Source organism: Lagenorhynchus albirostris, chromosome 4 (assembly GCF_949774975.1).
Source record: "Lagenorhynchus albirostris chromosome 4, mLagAlb1.1, whole genome shotgun sequence".
NCBI classification, from domain to species: Eukaryota; Metazoa; Chordata; class Mammalia; order Artiodactyla; family Delphinidae; genus Lagenorhynchus; species Lagenorhynchus albirostris.
The window spans coordinates 80,818,462-80,834,988 of record NC_083098.1 but is presented as its reverse complement, the minus strand read 5'-3'; the positions used below and the strand labels follow the sequence as shown (position 1 = coordinate 80,834,988).

Here is a 16,527-nt window from a genome sequence, read left to right as displayed (position 1 = left end):
GTAGGATAATTTCTCCCCTCTCTCTTTGTTTTGGGAGGTATCTTTGGAAGTGATTCTGACTCCTTAGTAGACATAGCTCTTTTTTTTCCTAATCTTTTTTTTTTTAATTGGAGTATAATTACTTTACAATGTTTAGTTTCTGCTGTACAATGAGGTGAATCAGCTATATTTTACATATATCCCCTCCCTCTTGGATCTCCCTCCTAAACCGCCCCCCCAATCCCGCCCATCTAGTTCATCTCAGAGCATGGAGCTGAGCTCCCTGTGCTATACAGCAGGTTCCCACTAGCTATCTATTTTACACATGGTAGTGTATATATGTCAATCCTAATCTCCCAGTTCATCCCACCCTCCCCTTCCCACCATGTCCGCATGTCCATTCTCTATGTCTGCATCTTTATTCCTGCCCTGCAAATAGGTTCATCTGTACCATTATTTTAGATTCCCATGTATGCATTAATATACGACATTTGTTTTTCTCTTTCTGACTCACTTCACTCTGTAGGACAGACTCTAGGTCCATCCACATTTCTACAAATGACCCAATTTCATTCCTTTGGATGGCTAATAGTCAATTGTATATATGTATCACATCTTCTTTATCCATTCATCTGTCGATGGACATTTAGTTTGCTTCCATGTCCTGGAAGCAAGTCTCTAGCTTGTCAACATTAAGGTTGAACATATCATTCTCCAGTTTGGGATTTTAAAGGAAAATTGAAGACAATATAACAACTGAATATTTTAAAAGAAGAGTCAATAGAGATCAAGGAATTCTAATATATTTTCCTTTTTTTAAACAAATACATAAAGCTCTTTACCATTTCCCTCAATTATTTTGATTAACATTATAGTCAGATCTTTCAGAGCATCATTATACCAATTTTCACAGCCTGATGTAAGGACTCATTTCACAGAAATAACCATGACTAGCATTAATAGATGAATGTCAGTGTCATAACACAAGATTATAAGGCATATTTACATCATCTTAACATACATACAGAACACCATACACATACACAAAAAAATCACAGATCCAGAACAAATAAGATTCAATCTCCTAGACAGCTTACATTTATAGGCTTTGCCTGAACCTTTCTTTTTTTTTTTTTTTGCTATTTTTTCATATTTTTTTCTTTCCAAGCAGCAAACAAATCTTCCCTACGTCTTGTGAATTATTTGTAACATTGTGCTCATGCAAACATAATACTTGTTTTATTGCATTAACATTTAAACAGTTTTGGATTTGGGTCCCCAAACCGTGATCTAACATTTTACTTGATGTGGCTTCATCCATATTGTCACTTTACTTGGAGTGATATGATGATTTTGTTTTTGGTGAGTTACAAAATGACAAACATGACCACAGTTCAAAAATCAAGATTCTAAGCTTCTTGGTCATGCACATTTTGCTTTCATTCTTGCAAAACGGTTTGAATCAGGAACACCATCTGATTCAACATGTACGAGTTTTCTTTTTTAAAAATCATATTTCTAAAAACAACAACAACAACAAAAAGAATGAAAGAAAATACTGTCCCACATCCACTGTTCACAAAAAGGAAGAGCAGCAAGAATCACACTGACCATTGTTAGTACACGGTCAGGTGGTGAAACCGTAGTAAACACTGAACGTCATTGAAATACTGCAGGAATGTGATAATTACTATAACCCATACTTCTGTAACAGTTCAGACTGCCACTGGCGTTTGCGCTCTGGAAAATAATCTGGAATGTGGATTTTTTTAAAATCCTGAATACACTTTTTCATTTCTTCTTCCACACTTAGCTTCTCACAGACTTTCTTTTTGGAAAGATTGGTTTCCCGGGATTTGCTGATGAGTGTCTGAAAGAGTTCACTGTTTCTGCGTTTGTCTGGTGGGGGCATCCATTGCACAGGTGCTTTTTTGGAAGGACGATCCAATGTTAAGGTGTTAGGTTGGTGGGCTGTCGCCTGCTGGGCACTGGGTGGGTTGTCCTGGGGAGTGCTTGCCTCTGAGTGGCTGTCACAACTGGAAGTGGAGAGCTCATTACAGGAAGTCCCACTCTCACTTCCTTTATCTGTGACTTTGTCATGTTTCCTATCTTCATGCTCTTGTTTAGGTGACACTATTTTCTGAGATGGTCCTAAAAAGGAAAAAAGGAGTAGGAAAACTGAGTAAGAAGTGCGAAGGTCAAATTAAGCAAGCTTTATATTTTTTATATTAAACCAAGAACATTTAAGAAAAATGCCGTTTGTTGCACTAGTTTATATTTGAAGGATTAAATACAACACCTGGTGTTGTTAATGTATATTGAAACATGCAACATGGTGATTAATTATTTATAACAATAAAATTCGGGAGGTTTGCTTGATGAGCATTTATGCTATAAAAGATTTTCAGTAACTTTATGCCAAAAGAGATTTTTGTTATTTCAGTTACTAGTTCCTGAAATCTGAAAAAGATATCATATATAAATATTTTGCTAGTCCCATAACTATTTCACTAGACAGTTCAGTTCTGTTTTAGCGAATGGCATTAGTTGTCCTTTGCATATATATTTCACCATTATAAAAGCAGAAAGTGGGCTTCCCTGGTGGCGCAGTGGTTTAGAGTCCGCCTGCCGATGCAGGGAACACGGGTTTGTGCCCCGGTCCGGGAAGATCGCACATGCCACGGAGCAGCTGGGCCCGTGAGCCATGGCCGCTGAGCCTGCGCGTCCGGAGCCTGTGCTCCGCAACGGGAGAGGCCACAACAGTGAGAGGCCTGCGTACCGCTAAAAAAAAAAAAAAGCAGCAAGTACCATTGCTCTATTTTACAAAGTAGCAGCATTCTCCAGGCCCAGAAGTGCAATAGCATCATTTGTGCTTCTAAAAGAGAGGCTGGTTTAAATCTTATCCTCCATCTCTTAATCTTGCTTCCTGTCTATTTCCTTGGAGAGAATTATGAAAGTGATGTAAAATATATATGTGCCTAATATTATGCTGAAAAATAGGGTTGAAATATAGTATTCTCTTAAATTAAAAGGCTTACCATTTGAGGTAAATTACCTAGGAGGACAATTTTCAGAAAGTGATAGTTTGCCAAGACAATTATTTCAAATACACAAACAGTTTATTTCCAAGAGGGAGCATATATTATTCTCTTTGACTCTGCTGTGGGATTAGGACCTCCATCTAACATTTATTGAATACCACCACATACCCAGAACTATAATAAAACCTTGATTTAACTGGAGCCCAACCATTCAGAAATATAAGTTAGCCAAATCTTATTTTTTTCTTGTAGTCAACTTTTATGAACAAGTTATATAAATCAGAATTGAAGGGACAAGCATCAATATTTTAAGCAATTGCCTAGGGGATTCTGCTGTGCAGCCAGAATTGAGAACAACTGATCTAATTCAGAGGTTTCAACTTTAGCCACATATGGAATTACTTGGAAAGCTTAGATTATTGATGCCTTGGTCTTAACCCCAGACATCCTGCTTTAATGAAATGCTACCTGACCATCAGGTCATTTAATAAATTCAGATGATTTCAACATGCAGTCAAGATTATGAGCCTTTCCTCAGTCTAACATACATGAATTGAGTTAATAACCAATATGAATAGTTTATATAAGTCAGAAAGTGGGGAAACAAATCAACAAAAATACTTTTCATAATAGCACTTACTAAGTACTACCCACTGTTGGATGTTATCACCAATTTTCCTATTTAAAATCAGAAGGAAAAAACATTGATACCAGACATTTAGTTGAGTGGGATTAAAGATTTTTAAAAGCTTTAGAACCTTTTGGAGTGATGAAAATATTCTATATCTTGACTGTAGAGTTAAATACAGGACTGTACACATTTGTGAAAACACAGAATTGCAAAGCTAAAATGGATGGGTTTTTCTGTATGTAAACTATATCTGAATTAACCTAACCAAAAACATACAAAAAATCCAAAAAGCTTTAAAGAATGTGTACTTATTTGAGAGACGGTGTTAACCAATATTTCATACTTCCTTTGTCCACAATACAGTAAAAGCAGAACAAATGCAGATGCTTATGAAAGCTTAGTAAGAAAGTGCACTAATACATTTCAGAAGCATTTGCAACCATGGATTAAAGAAAACAGACACAAACAGTTGTTTCCTTTAAGTCTCTGCCATTTTCATTTACGGTAAGAGAGAAAGGGGGTGAATCTGAGGGATGGGGGTGGAGAAGATACACTTCCTAATACTCCTTGCTGACTTACCCACATCCATTCTGTACCCTCCACTGTCTTTAGTGGCTGATATGGGCACAAATCATGTCCTTAGGCTCCCCTGCCTTGTGGTTTTCAGTTGGATTCAGCCAGTGATAAAGACTGGCAAGATCATGCACTACCTGACCTCACCCCCAGGATTTCTGTGATCTGGTTTCATCTTTGGACCAAAAGGCACAGCCCTGTCTGGCAGCTCCCTCCACTTCTCTCACCTTCCCCCCCTCCCTCTGCCACCCCTCTTTCTGGATTCCATTAAACTAGGCTCACATCTTCAGGCCTACAGGTATCAACCATTTCCACTGTAACTGGCATGAAGGTATTGCCTACACTGTTACAAACTGACAATATTCAACTGTGCTCAAATTACTCAACTGGATATGCCTTCTCTTTCTTCTGGGACCTTGACTGATAGACCCATACCGGTCATTAACCATCCATTGCCTAGAAGGGTGTTATTTGTAGGATCAGGTTTTTTTTAGTGGCATCAGGTTTTAGTGGCAATAATATTGAAAAGGGAGTGAGTTTGAAGTCCTACTGAACTGGAATCAAATTCCAGCTCTCTGGCAAATACTCTTGTGGCCTTGAGCAAGATACTTAGCTTCCCTAAGTCTCAATTTCCTTATCTATAAAATGGTAGTGGTAGGACTTCCCTCATAGGGTTATTTTGAGATTAAATAAAATACCACACAAAAGGGCCTAGTACAGTAATTCTCAACATTGAGAGTATATCATTGTAATTTTTAAAAAAATGTACATATGTTCAGTCCCATCTCTGAAGATTTTAAGTTTGCTGAAGGGTTTGTGTGCATGTATTTACATGGAGGTCAGAGTGGTGAAGGAGGTATAGCATCTGCTTATCTAATTATCTTAATGGCAGAATGTGATCCCAAGCTGGCATGACGCCCACCAGCCTAGTAAAATGTAGGATATAAATAAATGGTTTTTACCCTTTCTGTCAATCTTCTGCATTTCTTTAACCAGAAATCTCCATAGAGGAATCTAAGATTTTCATTCCCAATAATGACTAAAGGATTAAATTGCAAATACCTGGGAAAACCAATTTATGTTTAAGGATAAATGATTGATGAGAATTTTTTTCCTGTTAATAGGCAGGGGAATAGAGCATTAGATAAAGATACCCAGGCAGAAAAGTAATAACATCAGAGAGGAAGACAGTACAGAAAGAGGATACTAGGTACCTCCAAAGCAAATGGTTCATTCTGTTTTTATTCACTGGGGAAAAACTGTTTAATGAGCTAGGCTAGCTGTTTATATACAGAGCTATATAAAGTCCATGTGTTAACTAAATAAATTACATATATACAGTTATTATGCCTAATGGCATTATAATTTATTCATGGAAATAAGACTCTTCCCCATCCCCTCCCCAAAATACACACAAGCAAATGCAGACTCCACAATACAGTAGGATGCAACATATGTATGATGGAAATGGATTGCTCTTGTTTGTAGTATAAGATGGAATCTCAAGGAAGACATCTTTGAAGAAGGCATTGATCAGTTTAGCCAACAGAATTTTATTGAGCACCACTACGTTCCAGGCACTGTGCTGGGATCTAAAGGAAGCACATAATGGGTGCTCCAGTGAAGTTCACAGACTATTTTATGGTATTTTATAACATAAAGTGTTTAAAATGCATGCTGCACTGTAGAATATCTTCCACTATAGACTTTAAACTCTATGAAAAAAAATGGAGGTGGGAACCCGAATTTTCTATGGTCTTAAAAGCACCTTTTTTTTTTCCAAAAAAGAACTTGGAATAGGTACAGATATTAACAAGAATTAATAAATTTACACTTTTATTTCTCATCCCTCCTACTTCTTAAGTTATCTTTGGCAAGATGGACTCCCAATCAAGAGACCAAATAGGTTCAGATGTTTACTTAAGAGAAAATGCATAACTTAATTTTGTCCACAATTTTTGGTTTGTTTTTGAAGTGTAATTGGTCTACAGAGCTATGTTAGTTCCTGCTACACAACATAGTGATTTAATATTTCTATACATTCCAAAGTAGTCACCACAATAAGTCTATTTATGTCACCATACAAAGATATTACATAGTTATTGACTATATTCCCCACATTGTACATTTCATACCTGTGAGTCATTTATTTTGCAACTGGAAGTTTGTACCTCTTAATCTCCCTCACCTATTTCCTATATATATATATCACATCTTCTTTAGCCATTCATGTATTGATTGGCACTTAGATTCCTTCCCCATCTTGGCTATTGCAAATAATGCTGCAATGAATATAGAGGTGCACGCATCTTTTCTAGTTAGTATTTTCATTTTCTTTGGGTAAATATCTAGGAGTGGAATTGCTGGATCATATGTTAGTTCTATTTTTAATTTTTTGAAGAACCCACTTTTTTTTTTTTTTTCGGTACGCGGGCTTCTCACTGTTGTGGCCTCTCCCGTTGCGGAGCACAGGCTCCGGACGCGCAGGCTCAGCGGCCATGGCTCACGGGCCCAGCCGCTCCGCGGCATGTGGAATCTTCCCGGACCGGGGCACAAACCCGTGTCCCCCGCATCGGCAGGCGGACTCTCAACCACTGTGCCACCAGGGAAGCCCAAGAACCCACTTTTGAATGTATAGAATACTATGATAGTTCTTTGTATAAATCATTAAGGGTAATAGTCTCCTTTTGATTTATGTCAGAATTTTTGATGAGGCATAATATATTATATATTATAAATGCTATTTGATTAAGCATACTTTAAATCATTACTGATAACAGTGGATTGAAATTGGGACAAAGATATAACAATAAAATGATTTATGTGTTTTTTATGACATGAAATGTAAGAAAAATAAATGAATTAAGAGGAAATCATTTTTTAATGATTAAATCATTTAAATCATTTAATCATTAATGATTTAATCATTTACTCTGGTTGCTTAGTTTTCTGTGGATGCCTGCTAATTGTAGGCTTCCAGGGATAGTTTAAAACTTGACATCATTCCATTCAATGATCCAAAGCCGCTTGAAATGCCTTAGCACAACATGAATAATAATTTAAATAGCACTAAGTCCTGTATATATGGGAACAGCATGATGGTCAGAAACTTCTCTGTGTTTCTTCCGATAATAATATAATCAAATATATAAGTGATCTTCCTAAAAGCATTTTGCCCTCTGAGTTGCAGCACCAATCAGACAGCATAAGAAAAGAAAATGAAGTATGATTTGGTGGCTTAATCAGCTGGGCTTTCTTCCATCACATAAAGAGACTAATGAATAATTATTAGAATAGGCAACAAATCAGTGAACAAGCAAATCTCACACCTATTTAAGATTTAATTTTAAAAAGGAATTAGTTATTTAAAAGTCCAATATATATGTGCAGCTAGAAACTTTCCAAAAAGTATTTGGAAAATTAAATCTTCCACTTTTCATTTGGCTATGTGCCATTAAATAGACTAGGATTTTCATCCAGGAGTTGACTGTCTTTCAGGGGGATTTATAGCCTTACCTAGGAGACCTGCAAGCCAGCTACCTAGGTCATGCTGCTCCACAACTAATTTTTAAAAGAACAGTCAGTACACACATGCACACACACGTAACATACATTCTGTTCCTTTATTATGCTCACACCTTTCTTCACTGTGAGAAAAGCCTTGGAAGATCTGAGTCTGAGCTTGTCTCAGCCTCTCTAGGCAAGTACTTTGTGCTGGTCATATCACCTCTCTAATATTTGGTCTTGCTGGTTAAAATTTTTGGCTTGGCCCCTAGATTCATTTATGTTATAAAGTTCTATAATTCTAAATTATATAATGAATAGGAAAGATTTTTCCATGTAATAAAATTCTAATCAAATATTAAATATAAAACATGAAAGAGTCCCCATTAATAGAAATTACCTCTTAGAATGGAGAAACAAATTCAATTTCAACTTAAGTACTTCACAGAATTACAGGGTTCAAGGATAACTTTCTTCCACGTTCATTGATAGGAAGGGTAGTTCTATAAGAGATTATCAACTTACATTTGTTTCATTAAATCTATCCTTGTCACTGAAACGCCAGCAATGAGAATGATGCTTGAGGCAACACAGTGCAGATTGGCTGAGCTCACATCCTAGTTCAAGGACTTACTAGGTGTGCTTTTTTGGCCAGGTTACTTACTTTCTTTGGGCCTCTGTTTTCTCATGTTTAAACTTCACTGAGTTGCAGCAAGGATTCAGTGAGCTAGCACATGTGAAGTACTCAGGATGTGCCTGGCAAGTGTAAATGCTCACAGTGTTCATTATTATTATTATACAGAATAAACATCCAGTGCTATTTGGCTATAGTACGGCATAGCCGTTTATCTGAATATTGACAGTACTGAATGAGGAATCCAAATATTTCCATTCTAATTTTGGTCCACACATAGAACCCATGAACATATGAATTTCAGGCAAGTCACTTACTTCTCTAAGCCTGAGTATTTTTTAGTCTATTAAAAATGAAATAAGAATAGTAATTCCATGGCTTCCCTGGTGGAGCAGTGGTTGATAGTCCGCCTGCCGATGCAGGGGACACGGGTTTGTGCCCCGGTCCGGGAAGATTCCACGTGCCGCGGAGCGGCTGGGCCCGTGAGCCATGGCCACTGAGCCTGTGCGTCCGGGGCCTGTGCTCCGCAACGGGAGAGGCCACAACAGTGAGAGGCCCACGTACCAAAAAAACAAAAACAAAAACAAGAATAGTAATTCCTAGTCATATAGCCATAATAAGAAAGGAGATAATAGATGTCAAAGCAATTTTGCTGTAAAGTTCTCTATAAGTGATTTGAGGGGCTATTAAGTATTGAATTCTCATGTCCAAAAAGGAACTTATTTGAGAAAATAAAACACAAATGCTCTCTTTTGAGTTATTAAAATGTGTGAATTAAAAGTAATAGTAAAAACATTACATTAAACAAAATATACTACATTGAAGGTATCACAATGGGCCAAAACTTGTAAAACTGGGCAAAATGGGGTTTTCAATTAATTACATTGGGTTTTATTATACTGATAGAAAAAGGAGGAAATGATAGCTTTTCTAAGTCATTTGGATGAATAGTGTCATACAGAAATTAATCATTAATATTTTTATCTTTAAAAAAGGCATGTGACTACTGGGTAGTGCTGCGTGTAGACACATTCAGTACTAGTACTTCTTTATTTTTTTCTCAGAATACACAGGGATTTCCAAGTAAGGTCTATGTGGATAACTGCACACTTGAAAAAACCTTTTATTTTAATCTCTTTACCTGCCTAGTGATGATAAAAAAGACTGAATATGTAAAATGTGTCTTCCACAGGCACAATTCCCAGAAGGGAAATTACCCTTTAATAGTACTAAACTCAATGGTGTGTGAATGGTTATGTGGTACTTGAACAGAATGAACCAATCTGTCTTAAATATTAGCACCACATGCCTCTAAGTATTAAGCAGTTTAGTCAAAAAGGGAAAAAGTCCATTTCAATTTGATAAACATTTGTTGAGCAGCTACTATGTACCAGGCCTCACAGTGTTAGTTTCAAGAGGAAGGACACACACACACACACACCACACCACACCACACCACACACACACACACACACACACACACACAGAGTCCCTGGAATCAAGTAGTCCAGGCTTAGTGTGACAAGCACAGTAATGCAGCTATATCTAAAGTGTGAATGGGACAGGAAGGAGAGAGCAGGAGTAAATGGTGATTGGAATGAGCTAAGGAAAGGGGATCATTTTTAATTCATCAGTTAAAATCTGCATATAAACTATAGTCAGCCCTCCTCTGTATCTGTGATTCCCCCCTTAGCTAAAGTATTGAAAACTAAATTGAAACTTAAAGATCATATGGGAGATGCATTCACCTTAGAGTAAAAAGGCTATTTGAATGAATAAAAACTAATTTTTATTTATTTATTTATTTAATTTTTTTTTATTATTTTTTAAGTTTTTTTGTTAGTTATCTATTTTATACATGTGTATATATGTCAATCCCAATCTCCCAGTTCATCCCACCACCACCACCACCCCACCACTTAAAAACTAATTTTTATATGAGAAAAATTAAACTCTTTTCTTTATGTTTTTTATAATCTCTACTATCATTACTTGACCACTTCTATGAATGAAAGTGAATAGGAAAGAAAAGTAAAGAAGGGTAATTTGAAAAGAGAAACATTTTGTGGTATTCTTTCTTCCACGCTGACATGATTGGCCACTAACCCAGTCTTCTGATTCTTCTTGTACCTGTTAACTTTTTACTCTATCTTTTTATTTACAGTGTATCTCCCTGTCCTTAAATTGTAAATGCCTTGAAGACAGAAGCTGTGCCTTTGTAGCCTATCATGAAGCCTTCATCAGAGTAATTGCTTAACCAAATTAATAAAATGAAAATGATCTTCACTCCTTTGAATTTCTATAGTATCTACTACTGACTGAATTTCTATAGTATCTACTACTGACTATATCATTTGTTTGGTACTTAGCATTCACTACCTTTTATGTTACTAAATATTCACCTAAATGACCACTGAGTAGTAATGATGCTCCCATAATCCACACACAAATGTCCGTTCCAAAGTCACATATCCAGTGTCCTATCTTCCTCAAAAGGGTTATACAGTTGACCCTTGAACAACATGGAGGTTAGGGACACCCTCTGTGCAGTGAACAATCTGAGTATAAGTTACAGTCAGCCCTCCATACCTGTGGCTCCTCCGTATTTATGGTTCTGTATCCTCAGATTCAACCAACCGTGGATCGTGTAGTACTGTAGTATTTATTACTGAAAAAATTTGCATATAAGTGGACCCACACAGTTGGAACCCATGTTGTTCAAGGGTCAACTGTAATTTCCATGAGGTCAGAGACTGTGTCTTAAGTTTCCTTGTATCACTCAGTTCAAGAGGCTGATTTGTTTTATCATTGAATCAAAGATACTAATAAGTGAATAAGAAAAAGTAATGTAGCACTAGGAAAAAATATACGAGAAAATATACATTTAATGGAACGTATTTTGGAGGAAGTTTTAAAAGTAATCTTATCGCCTTCCTCCCATTCTATAAATCTGTATCTTCCTGTTAGTTAATTTCTATAGATTATACCCAAGTCACCTTTGACTACCCAATGGATTCATCTTTTATTTCCAATTATTTTCCAAGTGTTTTTAATTCTACTCTTACACTGGCACTTGAATCTACCCCTTCATTTCTATTCCCATTTTCACCACTTATAACTGGTTTCTCATTATTTCCTACTGTCTCTTAACCAGTTCTCTGACTCCATTTTAGTTTGATTTCAAACTATTCCCTACATCATTGCTAAATAAATATTCCTAAAGTCTAATTCCATGTACAGAAACCTTCTAAATAGTTCCTTTGCACATAGAATGAAAACTCTGTGCCACATTTTGGCACTGAAAACTGTCCTCAGTGTGACCCAAATGATTATTGCAGCCTATCTTGTAATGTTCCCCATATATCAGCCAAAATACACTTATTGTTCCTGGTAAATGCCTTGCTTTATCCATGCTATTTCCCTCCTTCTGGACTGTATACCTTCCTTGCTCCAAAGGACAGTAACACTTTCAAAGCCTGCTCCAAATGGTGCTTTCAGCATCAAACCTTCCATTCTCACATTTGGATGTGACTTCTTGCTCTCTAATGACCCACTGTACTTTGTTTGAGTCTACCAAGTATTGAGCTTATCTTGTCTCAAATAATAGTTATTTTTATACTAATTTTAACTTGCATCCCTGAGTTCTGCCCCACAAGACACACACACAAACACTCATACAATCTCTGTTAGTCATTATTGAACAGAGATTTTATTTTATCTTTGTATTTCCTGGAGCTCCACCCTCATGACAAAGCTCATAATTATTCAGTAACTATTGAACTGAATAAAGTGAAATTAGTAAAATCTACAAAAGAATGTCTAAGCACATAGGGAATTTTTTATCCCCAAAGAAGTTTTGTTTTGTTTTGTTTTAACTAAAAGAGATAAACCCAAGTATAACTAAGCTCATAGGGTATAACAAAAACAAACAAAAAATAAGGGTGAAGATATGAACTTTCAGCAGTGATCTATAAGAAGGACCTCACAGTCTCTCTAGTAAGTGAAAATATTCTTTCGAGAAAGTCCCTATGTTATCTCCTTCAGGTTACAAAAGAGAAGTGAAAAGTTTTGGGGAACCACATATAATAATGAAAGACATTTTTCTTTGTTGTGCAGAGAATTCTACATCACTTATGTGATTGTACCTGATGCTTGCACATAAATATGCCTAGGAGAAAAGGTATTAAGTGTTCACTTGTCCATTTAGAATCCATGTCACTTGCAAAATGTTTACCAACACCTTGCAAGAAGTCTACATTTAAAACTGGTCTTCATATTCACTCACGGGAGCTAAGATTCTGTGGCACATGTACCCATTTTGTATTAAAAAATAAAAATAATAAACGAGAACTCCAGAAAGATGCCCTGGCTTCTTCTGAATCTTGAAATTAAGATCTGCTCATCCCCAGGTTCCCAGATTTGAATTCACCACACCTTATTATTGATGGATGTCTGACATTTTCCCCATGTGCCGAAGTAGCCATCTTCTAATGACCTCCTTTATCACAGGCACATACTGTATAAGAGGGATAATTTACCCGGCTTTCAAATTTGTGAACACAAGCCCACTCATGCTTGTTCCATATCTGTAACTTGTGGATCTTAATACCTACATGGTGCTTGGCAAGGATTGAGGGGTTGTATCCACAGCACATCTGATGGCTGTGGGAGGATAAAAAGGAGTCCTGTCACTATAGGTTGGGGTGCACTTAGGGTGTGCTGTGTATAACAAATTGAAATGAACAAAAAACCATGCTGGTTGTAAATTATCCTTGCCTGTTACAAACTGCTAAAAGAAAAAACCTGATGACAACAGAGGAAGCAGAGTTTGTGAGGAGGCAAAAACAAAACAAAACAAAAGGAAACAAACAAACAAACAAACAAAACCAGGCTAATACTCTTGGGTCCCAGGAGCAGCAGTGATTGCCGGCAGAAAGTCATAGCTAAGGGGATTTTCTTGTCAGATCTCTTCAGAATCTGAGTGCCTTCCTACCAATAAACATTTCCAAGTACTTCCAACAATGGCCAGCGAGATGACACTTCTTACAGCTGCCATACTGTTTAATGTGAGTGCCACCTCTTTTCCCTTTGAGATGTATAAAAGTGTACCTGTTATAGAAGCAGCTATACAGTGAATGGAAAAAGGAAACATAAATGTTTACAGCAGGGTTTAATTTCATGTTGTGTGACAACGAAAAACTGCTCAGCCTTTGAAAACAGCAAGACAGTGTTTGAAGTAAAGTTCTGACACCTACTAGCTACGTGCCAAAATGTTTCTTTGAGATTCATTTTCCAATTTTGCTTAAGAAGGATTAAAACTATGGTACCTCCCTCCTAGAACTGCTTTAAGGAAGGCTATGTATGAGGAAGAGCCTAACAGTAGGCTGAAAAATGGCCCCAGAAAAGACATCCCGTCCTAATCCTTGGAACCTGTAAATGTCACCTCATATGACAAAGTCTTAGCAGTTGTGATGAAGGATTTGGGGTTGGTGAAATTATTCTGGATTTTCCGGTTGGACTCTAAATTAATTACAGGTATCCTTGCAAGAAGGAGTTAGAGGGAGATTTCATACACATACAGGAGGAGGATGCAATGTGGTCACGGAGTCAGAGATTGGAGTGATTTGGCTGCAAATCAAGGAATGCTGGCAACCACCAGAAGCTGGAAGGGGCAATTTTCCCCTGGAACCTCTGGAGGCAGTGTGGCACTGCTGTCACCTTGATTTCAGCCTGGTGAAAATGATTTTGCCCTTCACCCTTCTGGAACTATGAGACAATAAATTTCTGTTGTTTTAAGCCACCAAATTTATGGTAATTTGTTACAACAGCCATTGGAAACTAACACAAGTCTATTTAGTCTAATGTCTGGCCCTTGGTCAATGCTGAGTTATGGCATTTATATAAGTGAACATGGTATTATCCTTAATAATGGATGATATTGGATCTGAATTATAGGATCTTAGTTTCTCGACTAAAACACAATCTCTTGCAATCTCTGCCAAAATGCCATCCTGTATCTTTTCCAAATAATAGCCCTTAAGATTTTGGAAAACAGTTATCATGTCTAGTGTAAGTTTTCCCCAATTATGTAAATCAACTATTATTTGCATAATGAATTTTACAGTTCCCTAACGATGTCACATCTGTTCCCACAATACACTCTTCTCTTTCTACACACACACACACACACACACACACACACACACACACTCACCTTCCCCACCCTACATACACACATTATATATATACATATATCACAAACTGTCTCTCATCTATAACTGATTCCATACACATCTCTAGCGCCTGACCATTCTTTGACATACTAGCACCAGATTTTACTGCTTTCTGGACATCTAAACTTCAAACACCATATGCCAAAAAATGACGAATGACCACACTATTCTTTCCCCTATAAACCAGTTCCTCCTCTAACGTTTTCTATTTTTCTTTTTTATAAAAGCACCACAATCTTCTGAATCTCATAGGTTTGAAATCTTAGTCATCTTCATTATTCCTGTTCCTACCCCTCTATTGATCCCTTCCTCATATGAACAGTTACCTAACCCTACTGAGTGCTCTTTGATAGCATCTCAATCATTTCCCTCATTTCAGTTGTCACCCTCACAATTATGATCCTCATTAATCTTTTGTAATGACCTTTTAACCTCTTACTGAATCTACTGAAATGACATTCTAGAGATTTTTTCATCTCTAATATCTACCTCCTGTTATCCACGCTGAGAACCTAGATACATATCACTGAAACATAGCTCTTCTTATAATATCTGTTCTCTGAAAATGACAATGGCTTTCAAAACAAATCCAAATTTCTTACCACACAAACAAGACTTCCCATGACATGGTCCCAGTTTAAACTCCAAAACTCATTTTCTATTACCAACCTATTCAAGCCAAATTAGAGATAATTAGTATTATCCTAAACACCATGTGTATTTTTGTCTTTAATTCTTCACCTATGCAAATGATAGGTTGATCTCTGTTTTGTATCATACTTATACATATGGAGTAAATTCTTTATTGCCTGTGTGTGTATGTGTGTCTGAAAATATATGTGGCACCCCTAACCATCTATGTAATAGACTCCGAGCCCAAGGAGTATATTTATAACCTAGACTGGGACAACCATAATACCTTACCCACCCAGCCCCATATTCTAAGGCGAAGATGACAGGTAGGAGGCAAGCAACCTGGGTAGTTCAATAGCAGGAAATCCCTGGGATATTTTAAACTGTTGATGGGGGGAAAGAAAGAGAAGACCTTTACATGTCTGGTGAAACGCTCTTGGATGTGACTTCAGATGACTAAGTGCCCAGCCCCCAACTAGAGTAGAAGAGAATGAGAGAGGAAAGGAAGCCTTAACAGTGTTGGGGGTGTCTGACTCAGTGATCCCTCTAGCCAGTTCCACCTGTTGGACAAGTATTTTAGACAGAATAAAATATTAATCTCACCAGAAAAATCCTTTTTATAAACCTGTTTAGATATTTTATTAGATGCAAACAGCCTTGAAATATAACTGAAATCTCTCTTCTTGAAGCAAGTTGAGTGACATGGTTGTATTCGTCATTAGAAAACTCTGATGCTTAATGCTTAATGCATAAACAAATATTTTATGTTACTGGTCAGAAAAGTTGGGGAAATTTAGAATGAGTTAGGCTGAAATAAATATATAATCAGTGTGTATTTATGAACAAATCATTTCAAAAGTAATATATACAACTGAAAGCCTGTCAAGGACTTACTTTTATTCTACTAACGGGACCATGGGCCCCCCATCCCTGTGTTAAAACCTGTGACCAGGGTGGGGAAGGCACTGCTATTGTTCCAGACCTATCCTCATCCATTCCTTAGTCCTGGGGGAAAAGGTCTGTTTCAAGAAGGAGACTGGGGTGCAAAGTAAACACAAAGATATACACACACACAAAGTTGATATTGCTTTATTATGTAAATGTGCTTAAATTAAAAAATCATGACGTTTTGGAGTAAAGTAACTGTATCGCACCATCCCATAGCAACACATCACCGTGTGTCATGTTTTTCTGTGTGTCACTAGTAAAGGAGATGAGCTGAAGCAAACATAATAATACAAGCAGGGCAGTTTTATACTTAGTTCATATTTTACCAAGTGAGTCAAAGGTTGTACTGAT

The 16,527-nt window shown here is 37.0% G+C and overlaps 1 protein-coding gene across 1 annotated transcript in view; it reads right to left on the bottom strand.

Moving 5' to 3' along the window:
- Window positions 1–766: 766 nt before the first annotated feature.
- The window catches only part of KCTD8 (potassium channel tetramerization domain containing 8), a 254,767-nt gene continuing 239,006 nt past the window's right edge, over window positions 767–16,527 (bottom strand). The window contains exon 2 of the mRNA XM_060147302.1: window positions 767–2,130. Coding sequence (XP_060003285.1) covers window positions 1,670–2,130 — 461 coding nt within the window. The 3' untranslated portion in view covers window positions 767–1,669. The remainder of the gene's footprint in view (window positions 2,131–16,527) is intronic.